The sequence below is a fragment of the Chiloscyllium plagiosum genome, chromosome 3 (assembly GCF_004010195.1).
Source record: "Chiloscyllium plagiosum isolate BGI_BamShark_2017 chromosome 3, ASM401019v2, whole genome shotgun sequence".
Lineage (NCBI taxonomy): Eukaryota > Metazoa > Chordata > Chondrichthyes > Orectolobiformes > Hemiscylliidae > Chiloscyllium > Chiloscyllium plagiosum.
The window spans coordinates 80,548,220-80,575,483 of NC_057712.1; the positions used below are offsets into that span (position 1 = coordinate 80,548,220).

A 27,264-nucleotide genomic window follows, 5' to 3' on the forward strand; every position below is an offset into this window, starting at 1 on the left:
GCTGCCTGTGGGAGTGGCAGAGTCAGAATCATTGGCGACCTTTAAGCGGCAATTGGATAGGTACATGGATGGGTGCTTAAGCTAGGACAAATGTTCGGCACAACATCGTGGGCCGAAGGGCCTGTTCTGAGCTGTATTGTTCTATGTTCTATGTGCTATATTCAAATGTGTGTAATATATACTGCATACTGCAGCAAGACCTAGACAGCATTCAGGCTTTGGCAGATAAGTGGGAGGAAACATTTGTGCCACACAAACACCAGGCAATGACTATCTCAAACAAGAGAATTCAACCATTGACCCTTGACGTTCACTGGGATTGCCATTGCTGAATCCTTGATCATCAACATCCTAAGAGCTGCCATAGGAATTGAACTGGACCAACTATATAAATACTGTGACTACAAGAGCAGGTCAGAGGCTAGGAATTATGTTGTGTAAATAACTCACCTCTTGACTTCTCATGTCTGAATATGTACAGCTCCAATAAGACTCAAGAAGTTTTAAACATCCAGGAAAAAGCAGTTCATTTTATTGGCACCCATCTACCACCTTCAACATTCATTCCTTCCACCAGCAATGCACAATGGCAGAAGTAAATAGCATCTCTGAGATGCACTGCAACAACTCACCAAAGCTCCTTTGACATGACCTTCTAAACATGCAAGCTCTCCTATGGAGAAGGTCAAGAGCAGATGCATGGGGACACCACTGCCTCCAAGTTCCCCTCCAAGCTGCAGACCCATTCTGACTTGGAATTATCAGCCTTTAACCCCAGCACTATTTTCTTGCCAATACTGATTTCCTTCAATTCCACCCTCTTACTACCATTTCTGCAGGGTTGCCTATGCCCTCTTTTCTGAAGACAGATCCAAAGTGTGCATTAAATTCTTTTGCCATTTCTTTCTTTCCATTATAATTTCCCTGGCTACTGAATGTAAGGCATCCACATTTGTCTTTACTAACCTTTTTCTCTTCACATATTTATAGGTCCTTTTATGGTCAGTTCCACATTCCAAGCAATTTTACTCTTATACGCTATTTTCCTCCTTTGATCAAATATTTTGTCCCCTTCTGCTAATAACAAGATCACCCCAATCCTCAGGCTTGCTACTTTTAGAAGAAATTCCATACATCATCCCTTTAAATCTAACTCTCATTCTAATTTCTTTTGTAAACCATGGTTAAATCACCCTTCCACTTTTATTTTTATGCCAGACAGGAACGAATAATTATTGTAATTCATGTTTCTTCATTCCCCAGATGTGAGCCACTGCCTATTCAATGCCCATCTCTTCAGTAGGTTTCCCTAGGACATCCTGGTCAATGCACTCCTCATACCCTGATATTTCACTTTATTTAGATTCAGGACCCTACTTTCATTATTGACTGCCTCACTCTTAATCTTTTGTGAAGAAATCTATCATGTAATGGTTGCTCTTCTCCAAGGGGCCTCACGTAACACAATTGTTAATTTATCCTTTTTAATATTGTGCAATATCCAGAATAGAAAAGTCTGGCCTTTGGTTGGTTCCTCAGCTATTGATCCAAATGAAATACACACTCCACGAAATCTTCCTCTACATTACTATTGGCTTTTCCATTCTGTATGTAAATTAAAGTCACCAATGATTACAGTTGTACCCTTATTTCATGCATGTCTGATTTCCTTGTTTAATGGCTTAATGCTTTCCCTTTCTTCATCACTATTGTTTGGGACCTATTGACAATTCCTCACAATGTGTTCTGTCCCTTGGTGTTTCTTATTTCCACACATACAGGTTCCACATGATTTCTGATTTAATATCCTTCCTAACTATTGTATTGGTCAATTCTTGTGCTAATAATGCTATCCCACCTCCTATCCCTTTTTGTTGTCCTTTCTAAATAATAAATATCTCATAATGTTTAGTTCTCATCCAAGGTCGCCCAACAATTATGTCTCCATTATCAAAATATTATCATAATTGTTTATGTCTTTTTGTGCTGCTGATTCATCCACCTAATTGTGAATGATCTGCACATTAAGAAACAAAGGTTTTAGACTCTTCTCTTTCCAAAGAGAACAGCTTCTCCACTTGAATCATTTAGCTATAGTTCCTAAATCCTGGAATCACTCTTAGAAATCTTTCCAAAGCTTACAGTCCTTCGAAAAGATGAAGACCAGAACTGGCAGTATTTCACCTGCAAGCTATTGGCTGTTGTACTCTATTTGTGAAGAAAGCCCAGGGTATCACATGATTCAATAGCTGCTTTGCTCACCATTTCTGCCACTGACAAAGATTTGTATGCAAGCACCTCTTTAGGATTGTATTATTTAATGTAAATGGTCTCCCTCAATCTTCCCACAAAATCTATCAACGGACTTCATTGTATTAAATTCCAAGCAGAAAATGTTTTGAAGGCATTTGATAAGGTACCATTTCATCTGTTATTGCAAAAAAAATAAGTTCATGTTGCTGGAGATAACCTTGGCACGGATGGAAGATAGTCCAGCAGTTTCAGCAGAATAAAAGTCAAGTGCGGCAGATGCTCAAGGTCTGAAATGATAACAGAAAGTTCTGGAGAAACTCAGCAGTTCAAAGTTCATGTTTCCAGTCTAATATAATTCTTCTTTGGAACTAAGATTTGGTATAAATGGGTCTTTTTCAGTTTGGCAGGATGTAATAAGAGGTGTGCCAGTGCGCTCTGTGCTGTAATTTGTAGAAATTATTTGGATAAAGGGAATGGAATTATGGTTGCTACATTTGCTGATACACAATGACAAGTAGGATTATTCTTATTCATTCACAGGATGTAGGCAACATTGGCTAGGCCAGCATATTTTGCCCTGAGGGCAGTTAAGAGTATACTACATGGCTATGGGTCTGAAGTCACATGTAATCCAGACTACATAAATTGTCTCACTCTGCTATTTTACATTAAATTCACAAATGGATTTCTCTACTAATGAAATGCGGCCGTCAAGCCTAAAAGACATTTCACTAGCCACATAAAAGGATAATGTGATAACAGATTCAGTGTCAGTGTGATGTCAGGGACATTAGCCACATATCACAATTACTGGTGGACTGTATTAAACAACACTGACTATTTACAGTGGGCAGCATATGTGGAACGCCTCATCTTCCGCCTCGGAACCCTTCAACCCCAGGGCATCAATGTGGACTTCACCAGTTTCCTCAATTCCTACCCACCCACCCCACCTTACCCCAGTTCCAAACTTCCAGCTCAGCACCATCCTCATGACCTGTCCCACCTGTTAATCTTCCTTCTCACCTATCCACTCCACCCTCCTCTCTGACTTATCACCTTTACCCCTTCCTCCATCCACCTATTGCACTCTCAACTACCTTCTCCCCAGCCCCACCACCTCCCATTTATCTCTCCATTCCCGAGGCTTCCAGCCTCATTCCTGATGATAGGCTCCTGCCTGATTTTCCTGCTCCTTGGATGCTGCCTGACCTGCTGTACTTTTCCAGCACCATCTAATCTTGACTCTAATCTCCAGCATCTGCAGTCCTCACTTTCACCTAACATACTGATCCTCCTTAACCAACCTGCGCATGCAAATGAATACAGTATGTTGACCGTTACATTGTGATTCTGCAATTGGAAATCATTTATTAAATAACCGAGCTAAGCTAAGAATTACACCTCACACCAATTTAACATCAGAAGACTCACAGTGAGTTATGTTTGCACATGTTAGAGACTATGTATATTAAGACACAGGACGTTGTTTTCTGGAAGCAAAATAAATTTGCACATACATTGTACATGTCACATGGAAGAAAAGGGGTCAAGGAAAGTATTGATCTTTGCTGCATTTCTGTGACAGCACCCTGACCAATCAGCGTTTCCCTGCCTGGTCTGAGAACTAAGTAAAAACAAGGACTACAGATGCCGGAAACCAGAGTCTAGATTAGAATGGTGCTGGAAAAGCACAGCAGGCCAGGCAGCATCCGAGGAGCTGTTTCGGGCAAAAGCCCTTCACCAGGAATACAGCTCCACTCTAATCTAGACTCTGGTCTGAGAACTAAGATTAACAGTAGGTTAACAGTTCTTGCTGCAATTCCATGCCAATGATAGCTCAGCCAATCAGCACTCTCTTCTCATGCTGTAAAAAGGTTTTATCCCTTTTCCAAATCTGTTTCATGTGTCCTAGACCTGAAGATGAAAGACTTTGACCTCTTGTCTCCTTTCAGCAATCTTTAAGTCCTGCACTACTAAGAAACGAAAAAGAAGCATGTTATTTAAATGATGAGAGAATGAACAACTCTGAGATGCAGAAGGATCTGCATGTCCTTGTGCACAAGTCAGAAAAGATTAGTTTGTAGGTTGAGTAAGTAATTCAAAAAGCTAACAGAATGTTCCCAATTATTGCAAGAAAAATTGAACGCAAAATGAAAGAGGTTATGCTGTGTGAGACATTAAGACTACATTTGAAATACTGTGATGTAAATTCATTGGATATAGTTCAGTGCACAAATATCTGGAATGGACAGTTACTTTCTAAAGAAAGATTGAACAGGATAGGCATGTATCCACTGGAGTTTAGAAGACGAAGAGACAACTTAACTGAAGCAAATAGAATCCCTAGGGGACTTGACAGGGTGAATGTGGAAAGGCTGTTTCTTCTTGTCGGAGTATCTAGACATAGGGGTCAATGTTTTAAAGTAAGATGCCACCCATTTAAGACAGAAATAAGGATAGATTTTCTCAGCGGGTCATGAGTCTTTGAGTATTTTTAAAGCAGAGATAGCTAGAAAGGTTATAAGGAGTCAATAGAAATTTGGAATAATCAAATCAGCCATAACCTTTTGAAATGGTGGAACAAGTCTGAGGGACCGAAATGCTTACTCCTGCTCTTAATTTAATAGTTTGACAGCTATGCATCTGACCACTATTACCATCCTGCAAATTCTACCTTAGCATTTCTGCATTCCAAGTTATGCATCATTTGCAAATTTCAAAATTGTACCTTGCAAACCCAAGCCCAAGTTATTTATGTTAACAAAAAAAAAGGTGACCCTTGCACTGAGTCTTGAAGAACTCCACTGCACAGTTCCCTCAGGTCTGTTTAAAAGCCATTCATCAAAAGTCCCTATTTTCTATCCCCTGGCTAAATTTGCATTCCCATTGCTATCATCCTATTTTTAAACAATGAACTTTAATTTTCAAAACAAGCCTGATATATGGCAACTTCTCAAACATTTTTGGAATTCCACATTCTCAATATCAATAGCATTGGATTAATAATGTATCTGTGAAAGCAGAAACCTGAAGCCAACTCTTCGTTTGCTGTGAAACTCTTTACCCCAGAGTGAGGTGGTTGTTGGGACATTGAGTAAATTTAAGGAGAAGATAGATTTTTAATTAATAGGAGGTTGAAGAGTTATGGAGAGCAGACATGAAAGTATGGAGTTGAGAGTGAAATGAGATTGGCCATGATTGCATTGAATGACAGAGCAGGCTCAAGGGGCTGATTTGCCTCCTCCAGCTCTTAACACCATCTCTAATAGTCTTATGTTCAGGTGATTAGTCTGCCACTTCGTCTGGGACACTTCTCATTAATGTACAGCTGTTTGTATCTTTCCACAAGTGCAAAAGGTAATTTCACAGACATCCCAGCAGTGTAGGTGGTAGCACAGGGACGATGGCCTATCCTGAATCTGTTCAGCAAAGACCACACTCACCGTGGTAGTGCTACAACACAGAGAGAGACAATCAAATCAAATCAGCATTCCTATCTCTGTATTTTCAACAGCGTAAAATTAACCCCTTCCAAGACCCTCAAAATTGACCTCAATGTTTCCTAACCAGACTTTTTGAATAACCAATCTCAGGCTCTGTGAATAATCAATTCTCGACACTGGGATTTTATTTTTAAAAGTTGACTTATCTAATTGTTAAATACACTGTAACTTTAGCATGGCAGAATTAAATGACAAAGTAATCTAATTGATGTTGATGATTTAAACTCAATAACCTTTATTTTCAGCCCTATTCACACAAAAGACAATGTCAAATGGACACAGTTAAGAGATAAAAGAAAAGAAAGTAACAAAACTGACCAGATTACTCAAATGATTTTCATTACGCATTGTTACACAGGCATATATGATTGTTTCTTGGTTGATTTTCTGAAGGTGCTAGTCAGGGTTACTTTTTCAGTTCGCTCTGAAGAAGTTTGATGAGTATTTATTACTTAATTAAAACTTCCCTGAAGTTCTAATGGCTAATAATGGGAGGTCAGGCAGAGAGCTTTCAAATCTTCATGCTATTGCCAAACTCCTTCTCTTAGAAGTACAATCCAAAAAGAAAGTTCAAACTCATTAGCCCCTTCCTCTGCTTGACCCTCATGTCATTGCCCAGATTTGCCAGCACCAATTCTCAGGTATTGAGCTCATCAAGGGCCAAACATTTGTTACCCAGTTGGAAATGCTGTTTTTTTTCCCAGTGTCAAAACACCAACTTGAAGTTAACTTTTATACCTGGCCTCACAAATTAACAACAGCTTGTTTGACCTTTTTTTTAAACATGAGTTGCTGCTTAGAGTCCAAAGGTCATCTTCAGCTTGAAGTTCACAGTAGCAAAGTAAAACTGATTAAAAGAATAAAAATAACAAAAAATCAGTGAGGGTTCTAACAGATGGGGTTTCTTGCAAGAAACTTGAGTGACTTCCCTTGTTTCCCATTCCTTGATCTAAATGATGTTTGTTGGTAGATGTGCCTTAGGAAGGTTGCTGCACACAGAGCATTGAAGCATAAGGTGAGCAGTAGGCACGTTGAACGTTCATCATGAAGTGGCAAGAGAGGTGCAGCATTGATAGTTTCAGCCAGCTTCAGGGTTTTTGTCAATCAGCGGATATGTGGGGGAATGATGCGAGTGAGAGCAGAATGCCAGGGAGGGATGTTGAGTACAGAATTCTAGTTATGATTCACATCGTTGCGTTCAAATGACTATCAACAAATTGTATGTGAGTATGTGCATGCGTGTGTATGCGTGTGTGTATTCGCGCGTGCTTGTGTTGTCACTGCACTTCAGACCTCAGCACTTGCCCTTTCATACTCTGCAGCAGAATAATGCTCACCTGTCTGGCAATACCTTCATGCATCTTCTCTGTTACCTCATCAAAATTTCAATCAAATATGATTGACCCTTAAATTCATGTTGGCTCTCCTTTAACTTTCTTCTGCATTGTTGATTCCTACATCAGATATTAAACTGATCAGCCTGCAATTGCCAGGCTAATTTTCCAGCCTTTATTTGAACGAGTGTGTAACATTTTTAATTCTCTAGTCCTCTAGAGTCTCTCTCTAACAAGGATTCAGAAGCACCTCCACAATTCCTACCATACTTCTATCACCAGTTAAATACATGGCATGTGGATTATATAATTTATGTACTTAAACTAATGCCAGCAGCCCCAGTACTCATTCTTTATCAATTTTTATTTTGTTCAGCATCCTGCAAATCTCATTGTTTATCACAGCATTGGCCAAGTCCTTTCCTTGTTAAATGGCGACGCAAAGTACTTTATTTAATGCCATAGACCATACCTCTTACTTTCACCAATAAATCACACAGCCCTTCCGTGACAACCCTTTTACTGTTAGTGTCCCTATAGAAGATTTATCTTATTGCCAATTATTGTTAAATAGCCTCATTGCACCTCATATTCTTTTTCAGCTTTTCTCTCTACATTTCATTTTCTGTTTATTTTCCCTTGTATTATTGACCTGATATTTGTTCTAAGCTCCCTCTTTCCACTTTCTTTACTCCCTAAGTCTTTTGTCATTGAGGAAGATCTGGTTTTATTTTCCCTCCTTTACTCACTTCTGAGAACATGTTTTATTTAAAAAGTAACTTTCTTAAGGCTGCCCATTGTTTCACAGTATTTATTTCTGCTTATCTTTAAACTTACCAAATTCAGATTCTTATCACTCCTGATTTCACAGAAATTAGCCTTCCTTCAACTAAATATTTTCATTCTAGTTTGCTTTCTTGTCCTAGCAAATCAAACAAGACTATGAATAAAAGCGAAATAGTGGCAATGCCAGAAATCTGAAACAAACATGTAGAATGCTGTTAAAACTCTTGAAGAAGAATCATACCAGACTTGAAAGGTTAATTGTATTTCTCTCTCCACAGATGCTGACAGACCTGCTGAGTTTCTTCAGTGTTCTTTGTGTTTGTTCCAGATTTCCAGCATTGGCAATATTTTGCTTTAATTTACAGCTTTGGATGATTTTGCTTTTATATAATCTAATCTGTTTATAATATTGTTAGAATTAATGAAAAGAACAGTTTTTCACCTATTGCAAGACTTTATAATGATCAAGCTGAGCTAAATGTCTGTATTTGCATTTTATTCCAGAATACTGTCTTTACAACAACATTACAACTTAGGCCTCCGCCTTCTGTGCTCCTCCCATTCTGACACTCTAATTCAGTCTCACCATCTCCTTTGGGATATTTTAGCTGCTGTAGATTTAAATACTTTGTACATAAATTTATTACTGGATAAAAAAAACACATGTCCATACAGCTGACTTTTTTCATTCAAATATATAGCATAATTCTGCTATCATCTTCTGCTAAATCACATCCAGAAGTGTTAAAACCCAATCTTTCAGACATTGTGATAGACTCTTGAGGCTCAGCAGGTTACAAAGGAAGCAATGTGAAAGGCTCAACTGGGATTAAAGCTGGTTGTTTAGCCTGAATACTTATTCCATAGAAGCAAAAGCAAAGCATCATTAATAGCATCACATTTAGTTATCTTCTTAACTCTTTAATGTCTGAACTAATGGAAATCTTATGACCTTAAGAATGGAATACAATTCACATCTGAGATGCTTGATGAGTCTTTGTAAGGTAGAAGTTGGTTTCTACTGCATCTGCTTCCCAGATGAAAAAGGTGGGCAAAAGCAAATTCAGAGACCTCACACTTGAGTCAAGAGGTTTTTCGGGAGTATGGGGCTAACCTATACAGGGCCAGTCCTAATATAACTATTGGTATTACCACATGATTCTTCCCTCCACATCCTTTTCCTGTCAAATCTAACAACTTATTTCCATTTTCAATATTTTACAACGAATAAGAAGGAAATAATTTAAAGAGAAGAAATTAACTAAAAATAATCAAATATTAGAAAGCTGAAAGGGAGAAAGGTATCAATCTTGTGCATAACTTGCACAATATGGTCAACATGGGACTGTATTGTACTGTATTCTGATTGGTCTATGCTGAAAATATGATATCTAGGATCGATCAGCAATGTAGAGCCTGACATACATTTCAGCTTCACAATAACTTTATTAGTTAATGTTTCCAAGGAAAGATGGAAACTGAGTGTGATTCACATCCTTTCCAATTCTCTTGAAATTAAAAACGACAACCATAAAATTCAAAGGACTTCAAAATATGTGGAGTCATCTCATCAATTGTCTTGGCCACCTCCCCATTGAATGAGGCTCCAACTCAGGAACACTAACTCCCAATATTTACTTTGTAGCCATGGAGAGGGAAGGTTATATTAACTTGCCTCAGTGAGACCTGTGGCACATTTTCCCAGTGGAAGCCCCTTTTTGGCCTGCTACGTTATGCAGTTCTGAAGCCGCCAAGACTTGCAAGGTAAATCAGAAGGCGTGGCAGCTCAGCAGTGCCACCAGGTGCAGTGGTCATTGCTAGGACTGCATCTCAAGGAAGAGGACATGGCAGTGCATGCTTTTTTTTTTCATTGCCAGCGTCTATTGCCTATCCATGACTGTCTGGAGTGCAGTTGTTCATTAGTGCATTTTGTTCTGAATTTGAATCAAGTAAGGAAGGCCTATCCTTCCCTAAAGGACACTAATGACCCAGACGACAACTGGCAATAGTTTCACGGTCATCTTTAGGCTCTTAATTCTAGATTTTTATTGAAATCAAATTCCACTATCTGCCTTGGTGGGATGTGAACCCAGACCCCCAGAACATTACCTGAGTTTCTGGATTAATAGTCTAGCAGTAAGTTAAAGAACACCAGGTTCTGTCAGGTAAACCCTGGCAAGTAGGTGAGAGTCACTGTGGTGCCACTGCCAGTGAGTAGCCGCTTCATGGATCAAAGTGATCCCAAAAAGAAGCTGCACTGCTATCCCTCCCTATTTCCCAGAGCTCACAGAGAGGTGACCAAGTTTACATTGTGGTCTCTCCATGTGGCACAACGTTTTCCAATGATAAAATACCAGCAGATGCAGGAAGAATCCCTTAATTGGCCACTTAAATGGCTCAACTGGTCTCTGGACAGGCGTGCCACCTGCCTTGTTTCCCATCACTTGGAAATAGCCTGGCAGTGGAAACGCACCGGGCATACCAACTGATGCCTTCTAATGCCACTTTGTCAGCCTTCCCAATTTCTTCCATCCCCATTTTTAAAAGGTGTGAAAAGTTTCAGCACATCTATATTATCAATAAATGCATGCTTAATCTGAAGGTTATGATGCCGTTGATCTGTTTTCGAATACCATGCTGACTAACAATGAAGGAATTACTGAGGCAAACAATGTCCTCCCAATTACTGATCCCAAAGTCTGCTGCAATTTTCCTGCTATCTCTATGTATCAATGTTCAGCATCATACCCAGTTATCCCATGCTAATTGCACTATAACAAGTTTGGACAGATTCTGGGTAATCCAAGATGGAGGACAAGAAACATTTCTGGCTGTAATAGGCTGCTCCTTTTTTGAGGTATTTTAGGTGTTGGAGGTAATTTCCTCAATTTCCAGGAGCAGCAATTACTGTTTTATATACTGTTGCATTGTTTTGGAATTTTGGAGGAAAAAAAAGTCTAAATAATGGCAATTTAAAAGGGAAAGGAACAGACAAAGGCTGCACATGGTGAGGTCAGTTCAGGAGAGAGAGAGAGAGAAAGAAACCTACACTGTTAACTGACAAATTAGTGAACTTGCGCAGTTACTGGCTTTGCTGTTGAATTCATGTATCGCTGGACATCAGAGTGCATCTGGGAAAATTAACAAACAGTGAAATTAACAACTGATCTGGGAGGAACCTGTCTGGGAGAGGTCACAGCACAGATTTAGATAAGGGAATAGTTTTAGGTGTGGCCTTGGGGAGCCTGCAGTAGTGAATAGAGAGGGTTCTTTATGGATTAAATGTTATATTGAGATATGTCTCTTGATTAAACTTAAAAATATAAGCCATAAGTATTAAGTTAACCTGGAGCAGTGTTTTGTAGAGGAATAAGACGGGGCTATTTCCTGGGTCTGCAGATTGGAAGAAGCAAAAATGGCCCTTAGTAGAATGATATACTCTTCTTGTCGGATGTGGAAGTTTCGGGAGAGTGTACGTGTGACTGAAGATTATATCTGCAATAAATGCCATTGACTCCGAATCTTACCAGATCAAATGGAATGGTTGAAGCGACAGTTAGAGGCAATGGGGCATTTACAAGAGCAAGGATTATAGGAAGGGAGAAAAGTCTCAGATGCAGTCACATAGATGAGTTAACTCAAGGAACAGTAAGAGGGGTAGGCAGGTAGTGCAGGAGTCTTCTGTGGCTATCCCCATTTCAAACAAGTATGCTTTTTTGGAAAATGTAGGGAGTGATGGATTCTCAATGGAATGTAGCACGAACAGCCAAGTTTCTGGTATTGAGACTGCCTCGAAAGTAATGAGAAATATGTTGGGTTCCAAGTGATTGATTGTGTTAGAGGACTGTCTGGTCCAAGGCACAGACAGACGTTTCTGTGGTCAGCAGTGAAAAATCAGAATGGTGTGCTGCTTCCCTGGTGCCAGGGTCAAGGATAGCTCGGAGAGGGTGCAGAATGTTCTCCACGGGGTCTAGCAGGAGGTCATTGTCCACATTGGAACCAATGACATAGGAAGGGAAAAGTTTGAGACTGAAGGGAGAATACAGAGAGTTAGGCAGGAATTTAAAAAGGAGGTCCTCGAGAGTAGTAATATCTGGATTACTCCCAGTGCTATGAGCTAGTGAGGGTAGGAATAGGAGGATAGAGCAGATGAATGCATGGTTGAGGAGCTGGTGTGTGAGAGAAGGATTCACATTTTTGGAATCTGGTACAGACGTGACCTATACAAGAGGGAGGGATTGCACCTAAGTTGGAAGGGGACTAATATACTGGCAGGGAGATTTCCTAGAGCTGCTCGGGAGGATTTAAACTAGTAAGATGTTGGAGAGGGCGGGTATCCAGGGAGATAGTGAGGAAAGAGATCAATCTGAGACTGGTACAGTTGAGAACAAAGATGAGTCAAACAGTCAGGGAAGGCAGGGACAAAGCAGAGAACAAGGTAGGACTGATAAATTAAACTGCATTTATTTCAATGCAAAGGGCCTAACAGCAAAGGCAGATGAACTCAGGGCATGGTTAAGAACATGGGACTGGGATATCATAGCAATTACAGAAATGTGGCTCAGAGATGGGCAGGACTGGCAGCTTAATGTTCTAGGATACAAATGCTACAGGAAGGACAGAAATGGAGGCAAGAGAGGAAGGGGTGTGGCATTTTTGATAAGGGATAGCACTACAGCTGTACTGAGGGAAGGTACTCCCAGAAATACATCCAGGGAAGTTATTTGGATGGAACTGAGAAATAAGAAAAGGATGATCACCTCAATGGAATTGTATTATAGACCCACTAATAGTCAGCGGGAAATTGAGAATCAAATTTGTAAGGAGATCTCAGTTATCTGTAAGAATAAGGAGGGTGGTTATGATCGGGGATTTTAGCTTTGCAAACATAGACTGGGACTGCCATAGTGTTAGGGGTTTAGATGGAGAGGAATTTGTTAAGCATGTACAAGAAAATTTTCTTATTCAGTATGTGGATGTACCCACTAGAGAATATATAAAACTTGACCTACTCTTGGGAAATAAGGGTTAGCAAATAGGGTTAGGAAAATCCAAAGGGATTTTATAAAAATATTAAGCACAAAGGGTAATTTGGGAGAGAATTCGGCCCCTCAAAGGTCAGCAAGGTGGCCTTTGTGTGGAGCCGCAGGAGATGGGGGAGATACTAAACGAGTATTTTGTATCAGTGCTTACTGTGGAAAAGGACATGGAAGATATAGAATTGTAAGGGAATAGATGGTGACGTCTTGAAAATTGTCCATATTACAGAGGAGGATGTCTTGAAACGCATAAAAGTGGATAAGCCCCCAGGACCTGATCAGGTGTACCCTAGAACTCTGTGGGAGCTAGGGAAGTGAGTGCTGGGGCTCTTGCTGAGATATTTGTATCATTGATAGTCACAGATGAGTTGCCAGAAGACTGGAGGTTGGTTAACGTGGTGCCACTGTTTAAGAAAGGTGGTAAGGAAAAGCCAGGGAACTAAAGGCCAGTGAGCCTGGCATCGGTGGTGGGCAAGTTGTTGGAGGGAATTCTGAGGGACAGGATGTATATGTATTTGGAGAGGCAAGGACTGATTCGGGATAGTCAACATGGATTTGTGCATGGGAAATCATGTCTCATAAACTTGACTGAGATTTTTTAAGAAGTAACAAAGAGGATTGATGAGGGTAGAATGGTAGACATGATCTATATGAACTTTAGAAAGGTGTTTGACAAGGTTCCCCGTGGGAGACTGGTTAGCAAGATTATGTCTCATGGAATACAGGGAGAACTAGCCATTTGGCTACAGAACTGGCTCAAAGGTAGAAGATAGAGGGTGGTGGTGGAGGGTTGTTTTTCAGATTGGAAGCCTGTGACCAGTGGAGTGCCACAAGGATCGGTGCTGGGTTCACTACTTTTTGTCATTTATATAATGATTTGGATGTGAGCTTAAGAGGTACAGTTAGTAAGTTTGCAGATGACACCAAAATTGGAGGTGTAGTGGACAGCGAAGGAGGTTACCTCAGACTACAACAGGATCTTGATCAGATGAGTCAATGGGCTGAGGACTGGCAGATGGAGTTTAATTACGATAAATGTGAGGTGTTGCATTTTGGGAAAGCAAATCATAGCAGGACTTGTACACTTAATGGTAAGGTCCTAGAGAGTGTTGCTGAACAAAAAGCCCTTGGAGTGCAGGATCATGGCTCCTTGAAAGTGGAGTCGCAGGTAGATAGGATAGTGAAGAAGGCATTTGGTATGCTTTCCTTTATTGGTCAGAGTATTGAGTACAGGAGTTGGGAGGTCATGTTGCGGCTGCACAAGCCATTGGTTAGGCTACTTTTGGAATATTGCGTGCAATTCTGGTCACCTTCCTATCGGAAGGATGTTGTGAAACTTGAAAGGTTCAGAAAAGATTTACAGGTATGTTGCCAGGGTTGGAAGATTTGAGCTATAGGGAGAGGTTGAATAGTCTGTAGCTGTTTTCCCTGGAGCGTCAGAGGCTGAGGGGTGACCTGATAGATGTTTAGAAAATCATGAGGGGCATGGATAGGGTAAATAGACAAAGTCTTTTCCCTGGGGTTGGTGGGCAAGTCCAGAACTAGAGGGCATAGGTTTAGGGTGAGCGGCGAAAGATATAAAAGAGACCTAAGAGGCAACTTTTTCAGGCGAAGGGTGGTGCGTGTATGGAATTAGCTGCCAGAGGAATTGGTGGAGGCTGGTACAATTGCAACGTCTAAAAGGCACCTGGATGAGTAGTTGAACAGGAAGGGCTTGGAGGGATATGGACTGGGTGTTGGCAGTTGGGTATAGATTGGGTTGGGATATCTGGTCGACATGGACAAGTTGGACCGAAGGGTCTGTTTCTGTGCTGTACATCTCTATGACTCTATGACTCTTTGACTCACTTTGAAACAAGCAGGTTTATGTAAGAGACATTACTGGTGGTGAGGCAACAGTAGCCAAAGTAGAAACAGTGCTCATGGCCATTAGATTCATAGGACCTAGTCTATTAATAGGTGTTAATTAATACAAACTGTTTTCTCTGCTGAATATCACTTCATTGATCTTGTTTGACCTTTTTGTTTTCCCCGTGCATCCATTCACTTCAAAAGAAAATGATCTTTTCACGGATCACAGCAGTTGACCTGTGTTCTAAATACTAAAAATGATGACTAAGGACAGAGGATTCAATAGGCAATGAGAGCAAGGCTAACCTTTGCCAGATGCAACACATACATGAACTGGATTCATAAAGGACACGTTAAGCTAAATTTAATTGTTCTGTTCACTGCCACATCACTTCTGTGTTTTTGAACATTTATCCAATCATTCGTATACTTACATTTCACTCAGCTGTCCAATTACCGATGGTAATCATTCTGTATTTCTTATACCGAGACATTCCTTCACTAGACTGCATTATCAAACTGTGCAACAAACATTTGTGATAAGTATTCTTTAAGGAACATTACCATTGAAGTTATGTTGTGGCCTGATAGTATCCTGGTAAAAAATTTGTGCTCCAGAACTAGTTGCGCCTGTAGCCAAGCTGTTGCACTGCAGGTACAACACTGTCATCTACTTGACAATGTGGAAAATTGTCCAGCTCTGTCCTGTCCACAAAAAGCTAATTACCAGCTTACCCTCAATCATTATCCAAGAGGCAGAGGATCAATCGAACGTGCTACCAAGTGGCATGTGCTCAGCAACATTCCTGCTTATGCTCAAAACATCGACTCTCCTGCTCCTCGGATGCTGCCTGACTGACTGTGTTTTTCCAGCACCACACTTTTTGACTCTGATCTCCAGCATCTGCAGTCCTCACTTTTTCCCTCAGCAAGAATGTTCTCAAAGGTGCTCAGTTTGGGTTCTGCCAGGGTTAGTCAGGTCCTGATCTTATCACAGCCTTGGTTCTAACATGGACAAAACAGCTGAATTTCAGAGGGGAGCTAAGAATGACATGATCGTGATTTCAAAGTCATAATCGAGTGTGGCATCAAACAGCCCTCGCAAAACAGAAGTCAAAAGGAAGCAGGGTAAAGACTCTCCACAGACTGGAGCCATATCTGGCACAAACAAAGGTTGTGGTAGAGGTTAGTCATATAAGTTCCAGGACATCTCTGCAGGAGTTCTGCAGGACAGTGTCTTAAGTCCAATTATCTCTGGCTATTTCAACAATGATATTCCTATCATCATAAGGTCAGAAGTGGGGATGTTTGCTGATGATTACACAATATTCAGCACCATTTGTGAAACCTTAGATGTTGAAGTAGTCCAAGTTTAAACACACAGAGGCCTGGACAGTATCTAGAGTTGGGCAGATCAGTGGCATGCAACATTCAAGCCACACAAGAACCTCCTCAAGAAAGAATCTAACTACTCCCCCTTGACATGCAATGACTTAACCAAGACTGAATCCCTCACTAGATAAGACTTGTCCTAATCACTGACAGTGAGTTGTGAATCTGTTTATCCACTGAGAAAGCAGAACAAACAATTCCAAACACAACTTGGCAGCTCTGAGAAATAGCCTCATCTTCTCACTGTTCAGTGCAGATAACTACCAGGCTGCAGTTATGAATAATCTTCAATTTGTTTTTGTGGAAGCCTGTGCTATACATCAGGCTGGACCTGCCAAGCACAACAAGGTCTGTTGTATTGCAATATTAAATCCAACATGTGGTGAAGATGCATTTAATGGCAGCTTCTAAACTGTCCTGTCATCTGCTACCAATTGCGGGACCCTGACTAAACTGCCTATAGGTATACCTGATGAAGGGGCAGCAATCGGAAAGCTAGTGATTCCAAATAAACCTGTTGGACTATAACCTGGTGTTGTGTGATTTTTAACTTTGTACACCCCAGTCCAACATCGACACCTCCAAATCATAAATATACCTGTTACTCTTTATGCATCTTTTGCTGAAACAGTGGACATTGAAATCTGTGTCCTGAGATTCAAGAGGTTGAATGGTCTATCAACAGGAAGCTGCTTATTGGTATTTCTCCATTTCCCCATTTACCATCTCTCCACCTTACTTCTGCATTTGTACATGTAGTCCCTTCAAGTTACAAGGATGGATGTATTGCCCCAGTCAAACTGGTGACCCTCTTCATTGTGTGTATGAATATTAATGATGGTTGGTCATGTCTTTTGGTGGCTAGTTGGTGTTCATGTATTCTGGTGGCTAGTTTCCTGCCAGTTTGTCCAATGTAATGTTTGTTGCAATCCTTGCAGGGTATTTTGTATATGACATTCGTTCTGCTGGTTGTTGGTATGGGGTCCTTTAAATTCATCAGGAGCTGGTTCAGTGTGATGGTAGGCTTGTGGGTTACCATGATGCCTAGGGGCCGAAGTAGTCTGGTCATCGTCTCTGAGATGTGTTTAATGTATGACAAGGTGGCTAAACTGTCTGGACGTGTTTTGTCTTCTTGTTTAGGTTTGTTGTGTAGGAATTGGCGAACTACTTTTATCAGGTACCCGTTGTTCCTGAATACGTTGTATCAATGTTTTTCCTCGGCTTCCTGTTGTTTCTGGGTTCTGCAGTGTGTTGTGCCTCATTTAAATAATGTCCTGATTCAGCTCCATTTCTGGATGTTGGGATGATTGCTCCTGTAGTTGAGTATCTGTGTGTGACCTTCCTGTAGACGCTGGTCTGCAGCTCTCCATTGGCTTTTTGTTCTATTGGATGTCGAGGAAGGGGAGTCTGTTGGTGTTCTCTTCCTCTTTGGTAGTTTCTCCCAGTAAGAATGTTATTTATGTGTTTGTGGATTTCTTTTAATTTGTTGTGTTTCATCACATCGGTGTCATCCACATAGCGGACCCAAAGCTTGGGCTGTTCATTCTAACCTCTGATAAATGCTCCTGCTGAGAGTCCTAATATTGATGATCCCATAGGTGTCCCCATTGATTTGTTTGTAGATCTTGTTGTTGAAGGTGAAGTGGGTTGTGAGGCACAGGTCTACTAGTTCGAGGATGCTGTCCTTGCTGATGGAGTTGGTGCTGTCAGGTATTTGTGTTCTTGATTCATTTAGTAGTGAGGCCAGTGTTCCTTTGGTTAGAGCGATGTTTATTGATGTGAATCAGCCATTTCGCAGAAAACCATGACCATGTCATCCTCTACCTTGATGTCTTTGATGATGTTAAGGAATTCCTAGGTGGAGTGGATGGACTAGCTTGAGACTTTTACTGGGTGTTTCAGTTTGCATTGTAGTTCTTTTGCTAGTCTGTACGTCGGTGTACCGGGAAGTGAGACTATAAGTCTGAGGGGGCCCCTGGTATGTATACCTTTGGTAATCCATAGAAAGCTGTGTTGGATCCTTTAGGTGTCGTTCTTTGGAGGTCTGTCTAGTTAATTTCACCTGTCTTGTGAACTTTCCTCAGGGTTTGCTGTAATAAGTGTTTTCTAGCTGTGGAATTGGGTCCATCGTCATCTGTTAGTGGGTCTTGGTATCTGAGTAATGTGTTTGCTTTTACATTTATTGTGTCCTGTTCAGGATGACGGTCGTGCACCCTTTGTCTGTCCTGTACAGAAGAAATCCAGTAGGCCATCAGACAGACAGTAGCACGAACACTAAGCAGAAAGAACGAAGGGAACACCTTCAACACACTGGAAAAGAAAGCCCTGGAAGAACTTCAAAATGACAGAAATATCGTAATCCTACCAGCAGACAAAGGGCGCATGCTGTCATCCTGAACAGAACGCAATACATTGATGCAACAAATTAGTAGAAACCCACAAACACATAAACAACATCCTTACAGGTATAAACTTCACGAAAGAGGAAGAGAACAACAACCCACCCACCTTCCTAGACATTACAGTAGAACAAAAAGCCAATGGGGAGCTGCAGACTAGCATCTACAGGAAAGCTACACACAGATATTCAACTACAGAAGCAATCATCCCAACATCCACAAACGGAGCTGCATCAAGACATTATTTAAACAAGCCACAAAACACTGCAGAATCCAGGACTTACGAGAAGGTGAGGAAAAACACTGATACAATGAATTCAGGAACAATGGGTACCTGATAAGCACAGTCCGCTGATTCCTTCTCAACAAACCTAAACAAGAAGACAAAACACGCCCAGAGACTCTAGCCACCCTGCCATACATTAAACACAACTCCAAGATGACAACCAGACTACTGTAGCCCCTAAGCAGCATGGTAGCCCACATTCTCACACTAAAACATCTCCTGATGAATTTAAAGGACCCCATACCAACAACCAGCAGGACGAACATCACTTACAAAATACCCTGCAATGTCTGTAACAACCATTACATTGGATGGACAGCAGGGAACTAGCCACCAGAATACATGAGCACCAACTAGCCACCAAAAGACATGCCCAACTATCATTAGTATCCATACACACAGACGAAGAGGGTCACCAGTTCTGCTAGGATGATACATCATCCTGGGACAGGCTAAACAAAGACACACACAGGAATTCCTAGAGGCCTGGCATTCAAACTGGAACTGCATTAACAAACATATCGATTTGGACCCCATTTACCAACCTCTCAGAAAAAGAACCGGAAGTGATATCACCCACAACAACAGACCAAGACACATAAATAGGAAGAGGGACAGAACACCTGGGCTTCATCGGAGGCTCACTGATGATGTTACCTAGCATGGTTATGAAACGTCTGTGAACAAATCTACCAGCTCAGCGAGCAAATGTACACTCTATTAATACACTGCAATGAGTGTTTTTTTTTGAAAAATAAGAACTGTGAATTAGAATTTTCCTAATCAGCATGTAGTTGGCAACACTCTCCCTAATTTACCATCTCACAATATCATTGCCTTGCACAGATCAACATTTCCAAGTCATTCTTTCAATGCAGGTGAACAACTGAAAGCTTGGAATCCTCTTCAGTGGCATTTTTCTACCTGGTGCTATGTGCAGTTTTCTCTTTTAACCAGAAAAGTAAAGCTAGTTTCTAACTGCACGGACACCAGCTGGTTAGCTAAATAATAACAAGACTACTAGTAGATTGCCTGTAGAAACAATATGAATGTTGTCCCCCTAAGAAAGGACAGCAGGTTCCTGCTTCCACAGTGTGATTACCACATTCATGGCTTGCAACCTGTTTAAAGAAAGATTGTTGGATTGTTTTACAGACAGCATGCCCCTTTGAGTGTTAAAACCCACAGTCATGCTTGTAGCAAGGCATGGTAGCAAGAATGCAATTTACAACCTCAGTCTGTGCTTCCACTGTAGTACTAGGTTATTGAGGGGTTTCCACATTACTTTACCTATTCTGAATTGAAAATTGTGACAGGGATCATTAGACACTGCATCACGATTGAGTCTGCACATGCAGCCGAAGGAGTTGACCACCAATTTCCATGATAGCCCCCACCACAATACGGCTAGAGTTCTCTGACCTCCTTAATTGTGACAAGAAAGTGTCACCCCAAATATTAACAATTTCTCATTCTAGAAATGGTGCCAGAATTGCTGAGTATTTCCAGTATGTTCTCTGCTTCTGAATTGCTCATATGCTGTATTGCCACAGACTAGTTAAGTTTCTGGTCAATGTTAACCTCCAGGATTGTGATGGTAATTTAATTGGGATGTTGAAAGTGATTAAATGATATGTTAATTTGATACAATGAACACATAAAAATAATTTCTTCGGTGAATATTTATAATAACCTTACATTTTGAGCTGAGCTTTTCAGGTATGTTTTCAGGAAGTCTTTCTTCTTGCAAATGGCAGTGAAGATTTTCAGTCAAGTTCAATTGAAAATTTCAAAACTGAGATGATATATTTTTGTTAGCTTTTTGTATTAAAGGATATAGAACCCAGATTGAGTTAAGCCATGGATCAGCCATGATATAATTGAATGGCAGACGGGCAAAAGGATGTATGGTCTACTCGTGCTATTATGTTCTTATGCATTTAACTGAGATAAAGCACAAGCTTTATATTGTTAACATAAATGGCATAATAATCAGTATATATTTTTCTTAGTGACAACATAAATTCCCCTACATTCCTTGGTTATAAAAACAACAAAATTCAACTTCTTTCGCTCTAAGCATAGTTGATAAGATGGAGGATTTTCTTATCTGGATTAATCCTTCAACTGATCCATACAGTAAAAGCTTTTATTTGCTATCTGCAAGAAAAGACACATTCTGTGACTGAGAGAAAGAAAAACTACCCCTCTGTGAATTGCTCTCCCTTAAATCTCTGAGATGCAAACACAGCCCATCAAACTGTCAATACAAATTATTACCTTGAGGTGAGAGCCTACCTTTTGATGAGACTTCAAAATGTCTGCCTTGGTAAGCTTCCTGCTGTGTGAATGGTTAAGAACAATGACCTGGACATCAGATGTCACAAGAGTAATCTACTCCTAATAGCACAAACTGTTTGAAATTATAGGTAACAACCCTCCCTCTGAAGAACTAATTAACACTTCAAATCAATATTGCAACCAAGCTGGATTCAAGCTGCTGTCTTGCTATGCAGACAAGCTGTGCATTGATTGAATAGGCCATTTTGGTTCTGTCTGATATATTCTGTGTGCGGAAGTATACTGACCAACATGGGTTCAATCAAATAGTAAATAAATTTTGAGAAATCTTGCTATTTAGAAAAAATGATGAGCTCTGTCTATTGGTCTATTCCCTCTGTCACTTGCTTTATGGCATTGCGTTAGTTTCCATGTGTACAATAAAAACTATAACTCCCAACTCTACTTCAGAACCATTTTTCTCAATCCTTCCACTCTCTATACTATCAGATTGTTTGCATCTAACACTGGCAGATCAGAAAATTCTTCTAAATAAATATTGAGATGAAAACCTCAAATCCCTAGCTGCCAATCCCACTACTGTACTCTCTCTAGCAACTTATGAAGCTGAACAAGAGTGTTCAGAACATTGGTTTAATATTTGACTCAGACATGAACTTCTAACAGTGAAGCTCACGGAGACTACCTATTCTTGCCTCTATAACTTCACCTGACTCCATTCTCATCCTCAACTCATCAGCTTCCAAAAGCCTCATCTATCCCTTTGAATCATAGAATCATAGAATCCCCAAAGTGTGGAAACAAGGCCATTTGGCTCAACAAGTCCACACTGACCCCCTGAAGAATATCCCACCCAAACCCATTCCCCTACTCTATTATTTTACATTTCCCCTGACCAGTCCACCTAACCTACACATCCCTGAACACCATGGGCAATTTCGCACAACCAATTCACCTAACTTGTACATCTTTGGACTTGTTATCTCTCAACTTGACTATTCCAATTTACCTCTGCCTGGTCTCCCGCATTCTACCCTTAATAATTTTGCAATCAATATTCTTCTGCCTATCTCTTAACTCACTCCAAATCCCAATTGTCTATCATCTCTGATTCCCAGATAAGCAATAATTCAATTTGTCATCCTTATTCTCAAACCTTCCATACCTCTTTCCTCACTCTCTGTAATCTCTTACCTTCCACAAACCTCCAGATCATGTATAGTTTTCTTATTCCAGCATCATGAGAATTCCAAATGATAATTCTTCCATTGAGCCTTCAGTTATCAAAGCCTCAATGTCTGGGATTACTTCCCAGAATCTCTGTGTCACTTGTCATTATTAATTTGCTAAAATGTTCCTTAAAGTCTATCTCTTTGACTGAATGTTTGGTCATCTACACTAAGTTAGGTCTGTGACACAGTTTGATTTATTATATTCCTGTGACATATCTTGGAATGTTTTACTAGCCTACAGCAATATGTAAACGGATTTTTGCATAAGGACAATAGCAGATACACAAAATTATTTCAAATAAACTGCCAGTCGTGCAACAGACACTCCTTCCACCTTACTCAACACCACCTACCACTACTTCCCAGTCCCTGTACCCATCCCCTGCTCCTAGTGGCCTTCTCTGTCTCAGTTTTCAATAGTTTGGTCTTTATTTTCTGGCATTTAGAGGCATGAGCGAGAATTTAATTGAATCTTGCACGATTCTGAAGAGTGGACATTAGAGCTGTTTCTTCCAACTTCAGAATCTAGAACATGGAGGCAACAGTCTCAGAACAAAGAGCCAATACTTTGGAACTAGGATGAAAAGAAATGCCTTCACTCTCAGGATTGGATTGTTTGGAATTCTCTTTCAGAGCATTGTGGATTTTCTATCATTGAAAAGTCAGGACTGAGGTAGATAGATTTCGATCTCTTTAAAAACCAGTAGGAGGTGGAATTGGGATAGACAGTTAGCTAAAATTGCATTCAAGGCCAGAGCATGCTTGAGCTATATTGTCTATTCTTTCTCCAATTACTTAGGTTTTTATCAGACTATCAGGCTATTCCACTTGAGAGGCTGCAGCTTTCCTGACCTTGCACAGCCAGCAAACTGCATTGGGGCATGGATCTGGTGCACTCCAGCTGACTGGCAACATTTGTATGAGAATCAAACCTCAAAATAAGTTAAACTGAAAGAACTGTGGATGCTGTAAATCAGAAACAAAAATGGAAATTGCGTGAGAAGCTCAGCAGATCTGGCAGCATCTGTAGAAAGAAATCAGAGTTTCTGTTTTGGGTCGAGTGACCCTTCCTCAGAACCATTAATGCAATTTAAATGTGTGCATAGTTATGTGCAGTTGCTTTGAGGCATTTGTGTCCATTTCAGATGAAAGTTACTAATTGCCCCCATACCTTCACTGTTGATTAATTACATGATTGGATTTCACAGTTATAGTGAAAAAGTAATCTTATAACTTTTTCCACATTTCATTCACGATGTCTACGGAGAAATATTCGAATAAGAGCAGGCACATCTAAATAAAACAGTTCAGAGTGACAGTAACTGCATAATAAAGCAGTTAAAAATAGTCCATCTGATCACTTATAACAGATAGGAGCACTCTAAACACATAGCCAATTTTTTAGAAAGCTGACAGCTTTCCAATTTAACATGACACATACTTGGATTAAGCAGCCGCTAAAATGGGCAGAGCTTCTGAAAATATTGCAGAGAAACACCACATGCAAACTGAACCTGCACCTAATCTAATATCCCCATAAATATGGATCATCATTAATAACAACAGCAGCAACAAATCACATTTCATATAAGAGCATGTCAAGGCAGTTAACAAGTAGGCATTACAATGTATGTCAGAGTGTGTAGCACTGAAAATGCACAGCGGTCAGGCAGCATCCGAGGAGCAAGAGAGTCAACGTTTTGGGCATAAGCTCTTCATCATTCCTAATGAAGGGCTTATGCCTGAAACATGGACTCTCCTGCTTCTCCAATGCTGCCTGACCAGTTGTGCTTTTCCAGCACTATACTCTTTGAGTCTGATCTCCAGCATCTGAATTCCTCATTTTCTCCTAATTTATTACAATCCAGGAAGGGAAAGTTGTGAAAAGGAGGGGTGGAAAAAAGGTTGCTTGAAGAAATAGATTTGCAGATTTTTTTTAAAGTTTGATAAAGTAGTGGAAAGGTTTAGGGTAACAGTTTTAGGAACTAAGACCAAGCTCCTCAAAAGCTGAGCACAATGTGGAATTGGAAGATAGCACTGAAGCAAATTGCAAAGACCAACATAAATTTACAACAGAAAAAAGGGACCATTCAGAGAAACAGATCTGTGCTAATGTGTCTGGTCTACACAAACTTTCTCCCATCCTACTTAACTCCAACCCTATCAGCAAAGCCTAACTGCATACGTCTGTTCCAATTACCTATCGTTTTATGATTATAGTCTAAAAGAGCTGTTCATTCTTCCTCATATTCATTCAGTTTCTCGCTTAATGCTGTTCACCTCACCACTCTCTGGACCATGGCGTTACTCCCGTATTCCTCAATGGATCAATTATTGAGCATCTTATAATATTGATTAACGGTAGTCTGGGAGTCCTACAGAAGTGGAAACACCTACACTTTACATGCTCCTGCTAAATTTAAAGACCTTTATTAAATCAGCCCTCTGGCTTCCTTTTCTGAGAGAAAGCATCTCCAACTTGTTCAAGCTTTCCTGACAGTTCTAGTGTTTCAGTTCTGCGTAGTTCTCGTAAATCTATTTTTGTTTACATTTTCCGGAGTCCCCACGTCTTTTTGCAAGTATAGAGAACAATATGGAGAGCGTGGTCGGACAAAGGTGTCATATGAGTTTAACATAACTTCTCTGCTTTTCAAATCTATTCTTCTGGAACTCATCTCCAGTGCTTTCTCTGAATTTTCTTTTTTAGCCTGCGTTAACCCGCAGTGCCACTTTTATTGATATGCGAATCCCCATTTCCTAGCTGCCTTTGTCCCTGTACTCTATTGGAATGCAGTTGTACAAATTCGCTCGTGTTAATCACGGTACATCGTGTAAACGGCTGAGTATCTTTTACGGAACGCTAAGCTTATTACACAGGAAAGCCTTTGTTAATACGAACAAAATATTTCTCCACTGATCTTCATGACTTCCCTTCCCCTGGAAGAAAGCAGTTGTCTACATTAACATTCCCAGGTTTGGCGGCGATTATTATTTATGAAGAGAATCCCGCCGCGGTTTACAGCAGGTAAAATGAGTTCGATATGAGAACTTCCTAAATATCGGTGGGACAAAAGCAGTTCGTCGGGACAATCGGAGCTCGCCGTGTAACTTCCAAAACAAAGACCCTTTCTGTCGGAGATGCCCCTGAAACATCCTTATAGAGGACTGGGAATATTTTCGCTCGTGAAATTGCGTAACATGTTTCAATGTTTGAAACTTTACTTCAATCGCTATGTTTTTCACAAACTACCGGAGACGGCAAATAGACTGAACTAATAAAAAACGACATATTGCAATGGGCGACAGACATTAACTTTTGAATGAAAAGGGGGCAAGATGTAAAATAATAAATTAGGTTTTTTCCTCATTACTGATGAATTATATAAATGCAGTCAAGTGCAGATCTGTAATAGAGGGCGGGCAATTGGGCGGGGGGGGGGGGGGGGGAACTACTTACCGATAGTTGTGATCACAGTAATGGCGAAATAAAAGGATCCAGCGAATTTCCACTGGACCCCAGCTTTGTGCGGTTTGAGTCTCAGGACAACGAGCTCGAGTTCCTCGTATTTCTTCTCGCTCAGGTTGTATTTATTCATGAGCTCGAATCTTCTCTCCTCCAGGTTCTTCTTCTCCGAGGTCTCCTGCTTGGACTCCAGCGCGTCGAAGACGGCAGCTCCGACGAGCAGGTAGGTGAAGGTGCACACAATGAGGGCGAGGGTCCTCACGTTCTGGCGCTTCATGGCGCCGCTCCGGGAGCCGCTGGACTCATGATGTACAGGGAGAAGTCTTGAGATCGCGGCGGAGCGACAACCCACACCCTCGGAAGCTGGGAGCTGTCTTTCAGCACCGCCGAGGCAGGTCGCCACGCCTACCCGCCGTTCCTGGCCATATTAGGGGAAGGGGGAAGGAGGAGGTGTGGAGGGAGACGGAGCTGACTCACACCAGGGCAATTGCAGAAAGCAAAAGCACACGTACCTCCGTCCTGGGAAATATAGATGTATTGAGGGGAAATTGATGTGTTACAATGGCAGCTGTTAGCTGTTGTAAAGCCCATTGAGTGCCTCTGCCTATCCCCCACAGAGTGGCTCTTGAATATGAAGACGCACACAATGCTGCATGGGTTTGAAAGAGAACAGAAAATACACGCGAACTGTCTCGGTGATGGGTTAAGCGGATGTTATATTCGAAATCCGAGAAGTGCACGTAATTGACCAATAAATACTGATGTCAATCATTAGTCAGAGGTAATAAAATATGCATCGGTATAATAATTGTTTCCAGTCGCACTTCCACGCATCTGTGAAAGTAGTGGGCTGGGGTCTCTAATGTGCACTGCACGCTTCCAGCTATCCTTCAGCACCACTTCGTCAGTGCATGTTAAACCAGAGCTTTGTTGGCTCTGTGTCTCTGTCTGCTTCTCTCTGTGTGAATATTGCTTAGCGTTGGGTATTTTTAACCTTTAGTCAACTAAGAATAGAAAACAGAAGATAATAAACTGCGCCGTGGGCTTTTCATATCTAATGCGAGTGCCCCACCAGGCGTTATTCGCTATTGATGTATGCTTGGTGCTAGTTTGATGAATGGGGTAAGATATTTATTCCCTTATACGTGAATTGGCAGAGGATTAAATAACAGCTGTTGTTTAAAATTACTGGTCGGTTATTTTGAGTTGTATTAACTATAGAAATTTTAAAGTCGCATACATAATTTGTAAAGATCTCTCCAGCATTTTAGAGAATATGTATTGTTCTGTGTTTGAGGGGGAGGAGCGGTGCTGGGGTTGGGGGGGGGGGGGGGGGAGGTTGGGCTGGCAGTTGGTGGCTTGTGTTTTGCACAATCTGTTAATTTTACAGCGTGCCAGAGGCTTTGTTTGCTTGGTCTTTAT

The 27,264-nt window shown here is 40.8% G+C and overlaps 1 protein-coding gene across 1 annotated transcript in view; it reads right to left on the reverse strand.

Moving 5' to 3' along the window:
* The window catches only part of kcnk3a (potassium channel, subfamily K, member 3a), an 89,669-nt gene extending 63,219 nt beyond the window's left edge, over positions 1-26,450 (reverse strand). Inside the window, exon 1 of the mRNA XM_043685176.1 lies at positions 25,837-26,450. Coding sequence (XP_043541111.1) covers positions 25,837-26,119 — 283 coding nt within the window. The 5' untranslated portion in view covers positions 26,120-26,450. The remainder of the gene's footprint in view (positions 1-25,836) is intronic.
* Positions 26,451-27,264: the final 814 nt, after the last annotated feature.